Source organism: Malaclemys terrapin, chromosome 7 (assembly GCF_027887155.1).
Source record: "Malaclemys terrapin pileata isolate rMalTer1 chromosome 7, rMalTer1.hap1, whole genome shotgun sequence".
Lineage (NCBI taxonomy): Eukaryota > Metazoa > Chordata > Testudines > Emydidae > Malaclemys > Malaclemys terrapin.
The window spans coordinates 36,881,801-36,893,924 of NC_071511.1; the positions used below are offsets into that span (position 1 = coordinate 36,881,801).

Genomic DNA, 12,124 nt, shown 5'->3' on the forward strand with positions numbered 1-12,124 from the left:
AACCAAGAACTCTCCCACTCATATTAAAGGGGAGTTAATGTGGAAGCTGCATATCCACGATGATTATCCACATTCTCAGAGATGGGAATTAACAACTTTTTTTACTAGACCCCCATCCATCAAATGTTACCGTAGATAACTTGCGCTGTGAACACATAAATATGTATAAAAGTCTGGAAAATAATCAGCATGCTGTGCTGAAGGCCTTCTGAAATAAACAGAGGCTTTAAACCCCTTAGAAAAAGTCCGTTCTAAGGCCCTTGTAAAAGTCAATGTGAAGGGAACTGAAACCCAGCTAACTCAATTGCATTGAATTCTGCATCTGTGTGGATGTGGAATCCCCATTCCATGACTTGGAGAGTGATCTCCAGTCAAGAGATTTAATCTGTCCTCCAGCCCTTGGCACTCTGAAACCCACATCTTCCTGCTCTTCTGCTTTCCTGGTTCACCAAATCTATATCCCATACCTGTCCACGTTATATGCTGGTTCTCTCCCAAGAAATGCAAAATCTTGTCCCATTCACCAGAGCGTGGCTTGTTAGAAAGAAGAGCAACATTATTTTAAAATATGTTTTAATTCCCTCCAACTTTTGCTTGCAAGCCCAGCTCCAGTTCTGTCCTAAACTGGCTCTCTGTGCCACAGATAGAGAACCAGACTGTTCCTGTTAGAGACAAGCCCAGATGATGTGGAGCTGCACCCCCTACCCAGGCCTGAGTTGAACTCGGGAGGAGTGGACACATTGCAGCATGTATATGGGAAGTGTATGGCTCAGCATCCACAGCTCTATAGTGACCAGCTCTGCTAGGGTGCCCCACACCTTTTCAGGTTGTTTATGCCCCAGGGGGCACTAGGAGGGACTGTGATTATCTCTAGTCCTTGCATGAAGGGCACAATAGAGAAGGCTGCTTATGCTTATCCTCCCATGCAAGGGTCAACTCCCATGCAAGGGTCAGGCACAGTCCAATCCACAGTGTTTCTTCTGATTAGTAGCATTTGATTGTGGCAGAGTGTGGGCTCAGTGCAGTAGCAGAACAGACACAGGAGCTACACGGCAGTAAGCACAAAGATACTGGCTGTTAAAAAACAAAAACAAAAAAAACACATACCTTTTTCTCCATAGCACAGAGTAGTTAGCTGCATGGCAGGAAGAGGGCAGTGGAGTTCATTAGTGGCTACTGGCCAGACTTAGGTCTACATAATTCAGAAACTTGTCATAATTCAGACAGTTGCCAATCTTCCCTTCATATTTACAGATGCAGTTGGTTCATCTTGATGCTGATTAAGTCACGGATACTGATGCATTCTGGAATTTCAGATCTTGACAATGAAAGTGTCATTTGTCCATTTCGTTCCCTGTAAATCAGTATCGCACTCTATCCTTGGCAGACATTTTAGTGTAGGGTGCAAGCTAAACAAGATTAAATTTAGTATTGTCATTTTAGTTAAAAGTCTAAAAAAGAATAAGGTTGAAAATGGCCCGATACACCTACCTTTTATCGTCATTTCACAGATATGTTCTTGACTATTTTATCAGAGCTAGAGTGCTTCTAGAGGCTCCCTCTTGCTGGATCCCTACTATTGCTTTATATATATATATATATATAACTTTTGTCAGAGAGAGCAGTCTAGTAGGCTATATTGTTCCTAACTTTTAATGAATGGGTCTTCAGCTGTGGTCTGTGGAGCATTTGCAGCTGCTCACATGGTGCAAGTTCCCCCTTGCTTCCAGCTGCTAAGAAAAGATTAAATACTGTCATCAGGCTACTTATGTAAGCAATTGCTGTAGTTGCCACAGGGATGTTATGTGTTTGCAAATGAGAAAGAAGATGATCATGAATGGGAGGGGAGATACCTGTTAAGATGTGGTCCAGCCTGTGTTAAAACATTTGAGCTCCCCTGCTTTAAATCACTCACCAGATCTGATGTGCAAAAGGTGTATTTGGATTCTATGCATGAAAGTTAGGAAGTCAGGAGCAGCTTCCAGGATTCTGTCACACTTGTTAGAATACTCACAATAATTATTCAGTATTAAAAATTAAAACCGCATGATAACAAGATTGATGTGAACTAGTGTAAAATGCTCTTCTAGAGTAAACTGCATTCTCTTAGAATTGATATTAAAACAAGAAATGATTAGCTAAAATTATTTTAATCATTAACCAGCACACTTGTATGATAGGTGTCTAACATGTCATCTCAGACTGGATAATAGTTCTTAATTATGGTAAAAGATCTAGCAAATGAGATGGGTGACAGAGAGAATGATGTGTATTATTAGTTTGGTTTGTATAAGATGTCTGGCTATGACTTAAGTGAAAAGTTTCATTAAAAATGGGAAAGAAAAGTATTTGATCTGGGATGTGGGATTCAGAACTTCTGGTTCACTAGTTCAAATCCAGCTGAGGTCATTAGTGACCGAAAGTCACTAGAATGTGAAAACTGTTAAGTGGCTTTTGTGAAATGAGTCAGACTCCCTGGGACTCTGTGTTGGTGCAAAAGTTTACCTACCCAGGCAGGTCAGCTTGCAGAATGAGGTGCTCTGGGGTGCTCATTCCCTTCCTGCTAGACAAGTGTCCACATCACCAAAACCACCACCACCATAATTCACATTGTTTGACTGGCACCCTTGCTGGTAGTCACCACAGAGAGGCCAAGGACTGAATGGACATGAAGACTGCACTCCCATTTTGCCTGTAGAGCAGGTCAGGGCTGAGGGGCATTGGTGAGGCAGATTGGAATGGTTGCACTGGTTCCGCTCTATGCGATATTGTTCTGGGGACAAAGGTAGAATTTCGTGTCCAAGACCATTATCTGGTAACTTTCATCTGCATTAAATTCACTTAAACTTTAAGACAGTGGTTTTTTTTGTTTTTGTTTTTTTTATTTTCATCTCATAGACTTTAAGGTCAGAAGGGACCATTATGATCATCTAGTCTGACCTCCCGCATGATGCAGGCCACAAAAGCTGACCCACCCCCTTTCCCTTAACTCAGCTGTTGAAGTCCCCAAATCCTGTGATTTAAAGACTTCAAGTCGCAGAGAATCCTCCAGCTAGCGACCCCTGCCCCATGCTGCGGAGGAAGGCGAAAAACCTCCAGGGCCTCTGCCAATCTACCCTGGAGGAAAATTCCTTCCCAACCCCAAATATGGCGATCAGTAGAACCCCGAGCATGCAGGCAAGATTCTCCAGCTAGACCCTCATTGACCATTGATACTATTTACCAGCGATGGCACATTGTTGACCAATTGACTAAAATCACGTTATCCCATCAAACCATTCCCTCCATAAACTTATCTAGCTTAATCTTAAAGCCAGAGAGGTCTTTCGCCCCCACTGTTTCCCTTGGAAGGCTGTTCCAAAATTTCACCCCTCTGATGGTTAGAAACCTTTGTCTAATTTCAAGCCTAAACTTCCCCACGGCCAGTTTATATCCATTCGTTCTCGTCTCCACATTAGTACTGAGCTGAAATAATTCCTCTCCCTCCCTGGTATTTTTCCCTCTGATATATTTAAAGAGAGCAATCCTATCCCCCCTCAGCCTTCTTTTGATTAGGCTAAACAAACCGAGCTCCTCGAGTCTCCTTTCATACGACAGGTTTTCCATTCCTCTGATCATCCTAGTGGCCCTTCTCTGTACCCGTTCCAGTTTGAGTTCATCCTTTTTAAACATGGGAGACCAGAACTGCACACAGTACTCCAAATGAGGTCTCACCAGTGCCTTGTATAACGGAAGCAGCACCTCCTTATCCCTACTAGATATACCTCGCCTAATGCATCCCAAGACCGCATTAGCTTTTTTCACGGCCACGTCACATTGCCGACTCATAGTCATCCTGCGGTCAACCAGGATTCCGAGGTCCTTCTCCTCCTCTGTTACTTCCAACCGATGCGTCCCCAGCTTATAACTAAAATACTTGTTAGTCATCCCTAAATGCATCACCTTACACTTTTCACTATTAAATTTCATCCTATTACTATTACTCCAATTTACAAGGTCATCCAAGTCTCCCTGCAGGATATCCCGATCCTTCTCCGAATTGGCAATACCCCCCAACTTTGTGTCATCCGCAAACTTTATCAGCCCACTCCTACATTTGGTTCCGAGGTCAGTAATCAATAGATTAAATAAAATCGGACCCAAAACCGAACCTTGAGGAACTCCACTGGTGACCTCCCTCCAACCTGACAGTTCACCTTTCAGTACGACCCGCTGCAGTCTCCCCTTTAACCAGTTCTTTATCCACCTCTGGATTTTCATATCGATCCCCATCTTTTCCAATTTAACCAATAATTCCTCGTGCGGTACCGTATCAAACGCTTTACTGAAATCGAGATATATTAGATCCACCGCATTTCCCTTATCTAAAAAGTCTGTTACTTTCTCAAAGAAGGAGATCAGGTTGGTTTGGCACGATCTCCTTTCGTAAAACCATATTGTAATTTGTCGCAATTGCCATTGACCTCAAGGTCCTTCACTACTTTCTCCTTCAAAATTTTTTCCAAGACCTTGCATACTACATATGTTAAACTAACAGGCCTGTAGTTACCCGGGTCACTTTTTTTCCCTTTCTTGAAAATAGGAACCACATTAGCTATTCTACAGTCCAACGGTACCACCCCTGAGTTTATAGATTCATTAAAAATTATCGCTAACGGGCTTGCAATTTCTCGCGCCAGTTCCTTCAATATTCTCAGATGAAGATCATCCGGTCCACCCGATTTAGTCCTGTTAAGCTGTTCAAGTTTGGCTTTTACCTCGGATACGGTAATGTCAATCCCCACTCCTTTATTCCCCTCTGTCACGCTGCCACTATTCCTAAGCCCTTGATTAGCCTCATTAAAGACCGATGCAAAATATTCGTTTAGATATTGTGCCATGCCTAGATTATCCTTAATCTCCACTCCACCTACAGTCTTCAGCGGTCCCACTTCTTCTTTCTTTGTTTTCTTCCTATTTATATGGCTATAAAACCTCTTACTATTGATTTTAATTCCCCTCGCAAGGTCCAACTCTACACGGCTTTTGGCCTTTCTCACTCCATCTCTACATGCTCTAACCTCAATAAGGTAGGTTCCTTGCTGATCCCTCCCCTCTTCCACTCTTTGTACGCTTTCTGTTTTTTCTTAATCACCCCTTTGAGACGCTCGCTCATCCATCTTGGTCTGAATTTCTTGCCTACTAACCGTTTTCCCTTCCTTGGGATACAGGCCTCCGACAGCTCCTGCAACTTCAACTTGAAATAATCCCAGGCGCCATCCGTCTTTAGATCCAGAAATATGTTAGCCCAATCCACTTCCCTAACCAGTCCCCTTAATTTATTAAAATTAGCCTTTGAAATCGTAAACCCTAGTCTCCGATTTAATTCTGTTAATCCTTCCATTTAGTTTAAACCGAATTAGCTCATGATCACTCGAGACAAGGTTATTCCCTACAACCATTTCCTCAACGAGGTCCTCACCATCTGCCTTAGTAGCTATGAAGGCTTGCTTGGGGAATTACTCTTGTTGTGGGCAAATTTTGCTATAGTAATTAAAAAAATAATCAAAAGTGTAATTCACAATTAAAATATTTCAATCAGTGGATGTATGGTGGTGATGAGGGGGTGAAAAGTAACACTTTTTTATTTTTTAATATATAACTGTGTTTTCTTCTGCTGTAAGATTGGCAAAATGCCAATGAATAAGAAAAGGGCTTAGACTCCCTCAACTACTTGTTGGCTGGAAGATTTGACTATATTAAGTCATGGAACAGAACTACTTAGATTAACAGGTATATCCGGGATCCCTATAAACAAGGCAACACCTTCTTTATGGTTAGTAAGGTAAATAAACAGTACCTGTGTCCTTATCTTGTTCTTGCTAAGAAGCCCACATTATTGAGCTGTAAGTGTGGAGAGGAGCCAGTGTTTGCTCGTCAGGTCATTGTAAGCCAAAGTGGTAATGAGAGCTGTTGGTTTCTGCAGGCGTAGATGATGGTGAAGACATCCCACGAGAGATGCTGATTGGAATATATGAGCGAATCCGCAAACGGGAACTGAAGACAAATGAGGATCATGTATCCCAGGTCCAAAAGGTCGAAAAACTCATCGTAGGAAAGAAACCAGTAAGTTAATTTTGCACTGAAACTTAAGCTGATTATGCCAGATGACTGAGAGTTGCAGGGCAAGGGATGCTCAGACCTGAGGCTTTGTGTAAATGTAAATTGGACTGGACAATGACAAAATATGGGAAGTATGTCACTGTAATACAATTGCTACAAACATGGCCTTGTTTTTAGAACTTTCACTAAGCAAGTGAACATTTCTCTGCACTCTAGCCTGGACGGTAGCGCACATCTATGCATGGTGAGGTTATGAATATAACAATTTTTTTTTTTAAATAAAGGTGATAAAATGTATCTGTTTTACCCACATATTCTCCCTGTTAGTTTCAATCCTGAACTTTGGCTCTGAAATGTCTGCATTTTAATCATCTTCTGTGATTATATTTCAAAAGGACTGGAGCATGTTGCTGCAAAGTGATGTCTTAGAAAAACATATTTCAGCTTTATACCTTTAATTAAAGATTTTATTGATGTCAGTATTTCCTCCTCCTTAAAACAGGCTGTAGAAGCCAGTGTTTAAAAGAGAGGAGATCTGTATTGGAGACTGATGTAATCTTGTGGTCTAAGAGACAATCTGGGAACCAAGTTCTTTTGAGTTCTAATGTTGGTTCTGAGACTCGCTCCCTCCCTCTCTAGGCTTTCGCAATTCACTTAACTCCTCTTCCTTAGGTTCTCTATCTGTAGGAACGGGATAATAATATTTACTTAGTTCACAAAAGTGCTGAGTATGATTCTGACTGTTTTGTATTTAGCCATTGATTTCTATCCAGGGACCTTGAAGTGCTTCACAATCATTGATTAATTTCTCTTCACAACATCCCTGTGTGGGAGGGAAGTATTTTTATCCCCTTTTTAGAAATGAGGCAACTGAGGCACAGAGAAATTCATGTCAGCATTTTCAAAAATGTCCACTAATTTGGGGTGCCTTGGTTTTTGGATTTCCCCCCCCCCCCAAACCTGCAGCTGAAGTCAGTGGGGGTTCCGGGTACTCAACACTTCTGAAAGTCAGGCCATGGAGATCTCATGTTGGGCGCCTTTTGAAAATGACTTGCCCAAAGTCACAAAGGAGATTTGTGATAAAGCTGGAAGTTAAACCCAGACCCTCTAACTCCCATACCTCAATCAGCTGATTCCTGAAGTTGTGCTGCAGTTTTTAATGGATCCTTGTTTCCCATTTGAGTTTCAGCTTGTTACCTGCCATAGGGCGTTTTAGGTGAGTAAGGACAGATTAGAAACTGAGAGAGGATCTCAAGATTTGCCCAATTGTTTGTAAAGAGCTTTGAAGATCAGTGCTAAGTATTATTTATCTAACCTGAGACTATCCCAGTTGGTTTAAAGCAGATCACAGAAAAATATGGATTAGATCCTGTTTCCTATTTCCGGTGTGGGGGAATTAAGGCATGAGGGAGAACTGAAGACCCCCTGGAAGAACTGGGGGGAGGTGTCACCAAATATGAGAAAGCTAATAGTGTCTTACACCATATGCTTAAGGGGGAAAGGAAAAATGTCTTGACTGTTCTATAGTGTTTTGGGGGGTCATATTTACTGTCATATAAAACTTTCAGTTGACAGTAACGTATGTATTTCTGCTCCTGTCTGGTTCAGGCACATAGCATTCCAGACACAGGGCTTGATCCTGCAGTGTGCTGAGCCCATGCAGTCAATGGAGTTAGGGACACTTAACAGCCTTTCCGGAAGCAGTGTTTTTTCATAGAATCAGCTGCATTTGATGAGAATTTTTTTACTGTGTGAAAGAAAATGCAGGAAATAGCCACCTATTTTACTTTATAGGAGTTTACTCCTAGTAAGACCATGAAATATTTACTTGCTATGGTACAGTACTGTGTTTCTCTGAAGTTTAACAAACTTGTATGTGTCTTTCTACTGTAGATTGGATCTCTGCATCATGGACTTGGTTGTGTAGGTATTCCTTTTCATATTGATTCATGCTTTATAAACCACACTAATCAGAAGCAGTTTAATATTCAGGATTATCCCTTACTAACACTAATATTTTTCTGCTGTATTTTTGGCTTTTTCAAAATGTAGGCGTCTTTCAGTTGATTTATCTTTTAAGCAAACTTTTCTCACTGTTGACTTAGCAAAAACATGCCAACACTTCCTGCAGAAGTCAGTTCATGCTCTAAGGTATAAAGATTTGCTAAGAATTAAAAAAATTTCTTCATGTAGTTTGTTTGTAATTCATTGCCTAGAGTTTTTTAGATTTTGTTTTTTCTCATGCTCTGTCTTTTTATTTGTGCATTACTAATGCAAATTATCACCAGACTATCTAGGGTGCCCTATGCAAAAATGAAAATTGCATTGATTCTGTCCCAAAAGGCACACCCCATCACCTAGCTCTCACTTTATCAACTATTCCTAGTATGTTTCAGTATTTGTTGTTTGTTTCCTAGGAGGATATTGCCAATTAATTTGCAGCTCTTTTTTCAAAGGTAGATGAGTACACCAGGCATTAAATAAAAATTGAAGTCCAACACAAATTCAATTATATTCTTAAAATTGAATCTCCTTATGAAGTGTTCCACTTATTTTAATCTCAGGCTTGTGTTGCCAATAATAGTAAAAACCGTTTTTCAAAAATTATTTTAAAGCAGTGAAAAGCAAATATAAATGCTAATTCCCCATCACCTGACTTAGCTTTGTACTGTGTTTATAACGAAGCACCTTCTGTCAAAAGATTAGATGTCATTTTACAAATTTGACTCTTAATGATTTTTTTTATTATGATCATTTTCCTTTGCATTAATATTTTACCCTAGGATGATCCAGAGAATGTACTTCTGCATTGCTTTTAATCTGCTTGCCTCCTGCTGTCCTTGTATGAGCAGTCAACATGGAAGCTTTAAGTGTGGTGGAAAGCTTTGTTTCATAGTCTAATGAAAGTATCTATTAGTACTTCCTAGGTGCTTGTTTAGAAATGCCTGCAGACTATGGAAATGCTCTGGAGGACACTTCTGTTGATTAAGAATGAATACATTTTTCCTTTCAGTTAAATTCCATATGTAGGTCTCACTGTAGTTAACTCTACATTAATTAGGCTCAATTTACTCCTTACAGTCTGTCATCTTGCAGTGGCAGATGCCAGGCTGCCAGCCCCAAGGGGAAGTAAGTCTGTCTGGAGATGGGGGAAATGCAGCAGCATAACCCACCTCTAAGCCCTCTCTGGTGGGAGCCTGTGACAGCTTGTCCAGCACCAAAAGTGGGCAGGTGTGACCTCAAGGGAAAACTGATTCAGCACCTTTTCTCTAGCATTCTCTGCCAGCCGGATTCCTGTAGAGCATTAGCCAGGTTTTAAAACTGTCCTCCCCTGGCAAAAACCCCAGGAGAATAAGTACCGTAATTAATATAATGCCACACGGGTATTGGGGGTGAAATTCTGGCACGATTGGTGTCAGTGGCAAAAATCTCATTGATTTTAATAAGGCCAGGATTTCACCCAATGAAATAACAAAGAGGAGGGGAAGGTGTCCATGTATCAGTTTCTATATTAAAATATAGGCCATACTATGAACAAGTTTTGTGAACCACTGATTTAAAAGAATAGTGTGTACTTACTAATAATCTCTGCTTTTCAGCTTCCTTGGCCTAATAAACCATACTGTTCCCATACAGAATCAGAGGTTGTAATAAAATAGTTAATTTAAAATAAGAAAAACAAGTCTAGGTGCAAAGGAATATTCTATGCTTTACATGAAAATATAAATTTTAAACATCCCTTTTTAATAGGATTGGCAGAATAATCTTATTTGCATTTGAAAGACATGAAGTCTCAGTAGGTTCAGAGTAACTATTTTCTGTAGATGTTATAGGCAGGAATGTTTCAAGGAAGAAAGTGGGAAGTTGTTATTGGTTTTCTTATCAGCATGAGAAAAGAAGTCAGACTGAAAATGCATTTACTTTTTCCTGATGTGCATGCCACCTTGCCTTGATGTCACAAATGTATAGATTGAATTAAACAATTAAAAACAAAAAAACCCACCAAAGCCTGGTGTATTCACCATCTCACAAAAGGTGAAATAATTTTGCGTCCCCTGTTATTTGGTATTAGATATTTAAAAGTGTGCAGCAAAACGGAATCACTTTGCTTTGTGATCACACTTTCTGCTTTATTTTACTCAATGTTTTCTAGCTATATACAACTAGGGATTGCTCCTGCTCCTATTGAAGTCAGTAGCAAAACTCCCATTGGCTTCAATGTGCAGGATACAAGTCCCTACAGAATATCTGACCTAATGATTTCATTGTGTTGTGGATCTGTTTCAACTCTGCAGCAGATATATCTGTGTTGTTATATTATTCATCCTTTGATGAAAAACAGTCTACTATTGGTCTTAAAGAACTAAAGATATTAGAAGTATTAGCATAATCATAAAGACTTCAGGCAAGAAAGATGCTCTTTATTAACTGAGATCAGCATTGTACTTTTCTGTATACCATAGGTTCTCTCTTTACCCCACCGGAGACTTGTTTGCTACTGTAGGTTGTTTGAAGTTCCAGACCCAAATAAACCTCAGAAGCTTGGTCTGCACCAGCGAGAAATATTTTTATTTAATGACCTCCTTGTGGTATGTATTTTCAGATACAATGTATTTTTTTAAGATAAGCTTTTATTAGCACACAGATTCTGATAAGTAGAGAGACTTCCTAAGTATACTAAGAAATGTGTAGAAAACTATATTTTCATTGCTAGATTTCTGCTGCCATTCATTTGTTTATCTTTGCTTAGAGGGAGACAGCTTAACCTTTGCCCGGATAGTCTTATCATATTTTTGGCACCATGGCTGAAGGGTATTTTGCTAGAGAGCTTTACTAGCACTATCAACCAGGTTTTCTGGGACATGATGATGTTTTTCTTGCTTATAAGGTCCAGCTTTCTAAAATGCAAATGTTTTGCAGATCTTGCTAAAGGCTGGGGGCCAGACTTTTAAAGGTATTGGGGTGCATAAGGTGTAGATGGGACCTAGCGGGACTTTCAGAAGTGCCTAGGTGCCTAACTTCTATTGATTTCAGTGGGAATTATGCATGTAGGTACATCTTTAGGCACCTAAATACCTTTAAAAATCTGGCCCTTGGTCCTTCTTGGAGCTGAGCACTATCTGGATGGAGCTTGGTGCTTTGAACTCCCATTGATTTCCATGGGAGTCAGGGCACTGAAAAACCAAAAGGCCATATGTGCTAACAGGGACAGTGTTATGGATCTGGATTTAAACAGCTGTAAACTAAGGATTTTGTATCCTCTAGTTATCTGCAACATAGGTTCCCCTTCCCATCCCATACGCACACATACACACCCCTTGGAGGAAACAGAAGAGTTTAGTTTACAAGGGGAAGTTCTTGTCTGAGCAGTGAGTATGTCCGTGCAAATATGTTGAATTTTAGAAATTGAGTTCTACTAGTTGAGTTTATCCTTATAATAAATTAAATCAGTTCTAGCAAATCTACAGGGAAAAAAGCATGTTCTTATGGCTATGTATTGCTTGCATGAATATCATTAATACCTCCTTACATCTAAGCCCGTCATTTCTCCCAGGCCTTTGGTAAGGGATACCAGCCACGGTTTTGGGTTATTTTTATTATCTAGCTTTAGCTGGCTAGTAGCTGTTTGAGTCAAGATGGGCTGAGGACTCCTTTGTTTTGTATTGTGCACTGTTTGATTTATTTGTAGGATGGACACCCAGTGCATGAGACAGGAGACTGGATTTTTATAATTCAAATGCATTTAAAAACTAAGAGTCATGGATAAAATCAGAGACACTATTTAAAATCCAAATTGTGTTCTAGTGACCTGTGAATATGATCTTGAGCCTCAATAGTCTAGGAAGAGTTCGTGTCCAACTGTTCATAATTAAGGCTGCAAGTCTGTCACGGAAGTTACGGATTCCATGACTTTCTGGGACCTCTGTGACTTCTGCACCCTGCAGGTGTGCCTGACCCCAGAGCCACCCGAGCAGCTCTGATAGCCCTGGGACCAGCCGCACCACTCCACCCCCCTGCAACA

The 12,124-nt window shown here is 40.4% G+C and overlaps 1 protein-coding gene across 10 annotated transcripts in view; it reads left to right on the forward strand.

Moving 5' to 3' along the window:
* The window catches only part of IQSEC1 (IQ motif and Sec7 domain ArfGEF 1), a 685,614-nt gene that overhangs the window by 643,499 nt on the left and 29,991 nt on the right, over positions 1-12,124 (forward strand). For all 10 annotated transcript variants that reach the window (XM_054034025.1, XM_054034026.1, XM_054034027.1 and 7 more), the window contains 3 exons: positions 5,966-6,105; positions 7,996-8,025; positions 10,566-10,691. In XM_054034025.1, the coding sequence (XP_053890000.1) occupies positions 5,966-6,105; positions 7,996-8,025; positions 10,566-10,691 (296 nt within the window). The remainder of the gene's footprint in view (positions 1-5,965; positions 6,106-7,995; positions 8,026-10,565; positions 10,692-12,124) is intronic.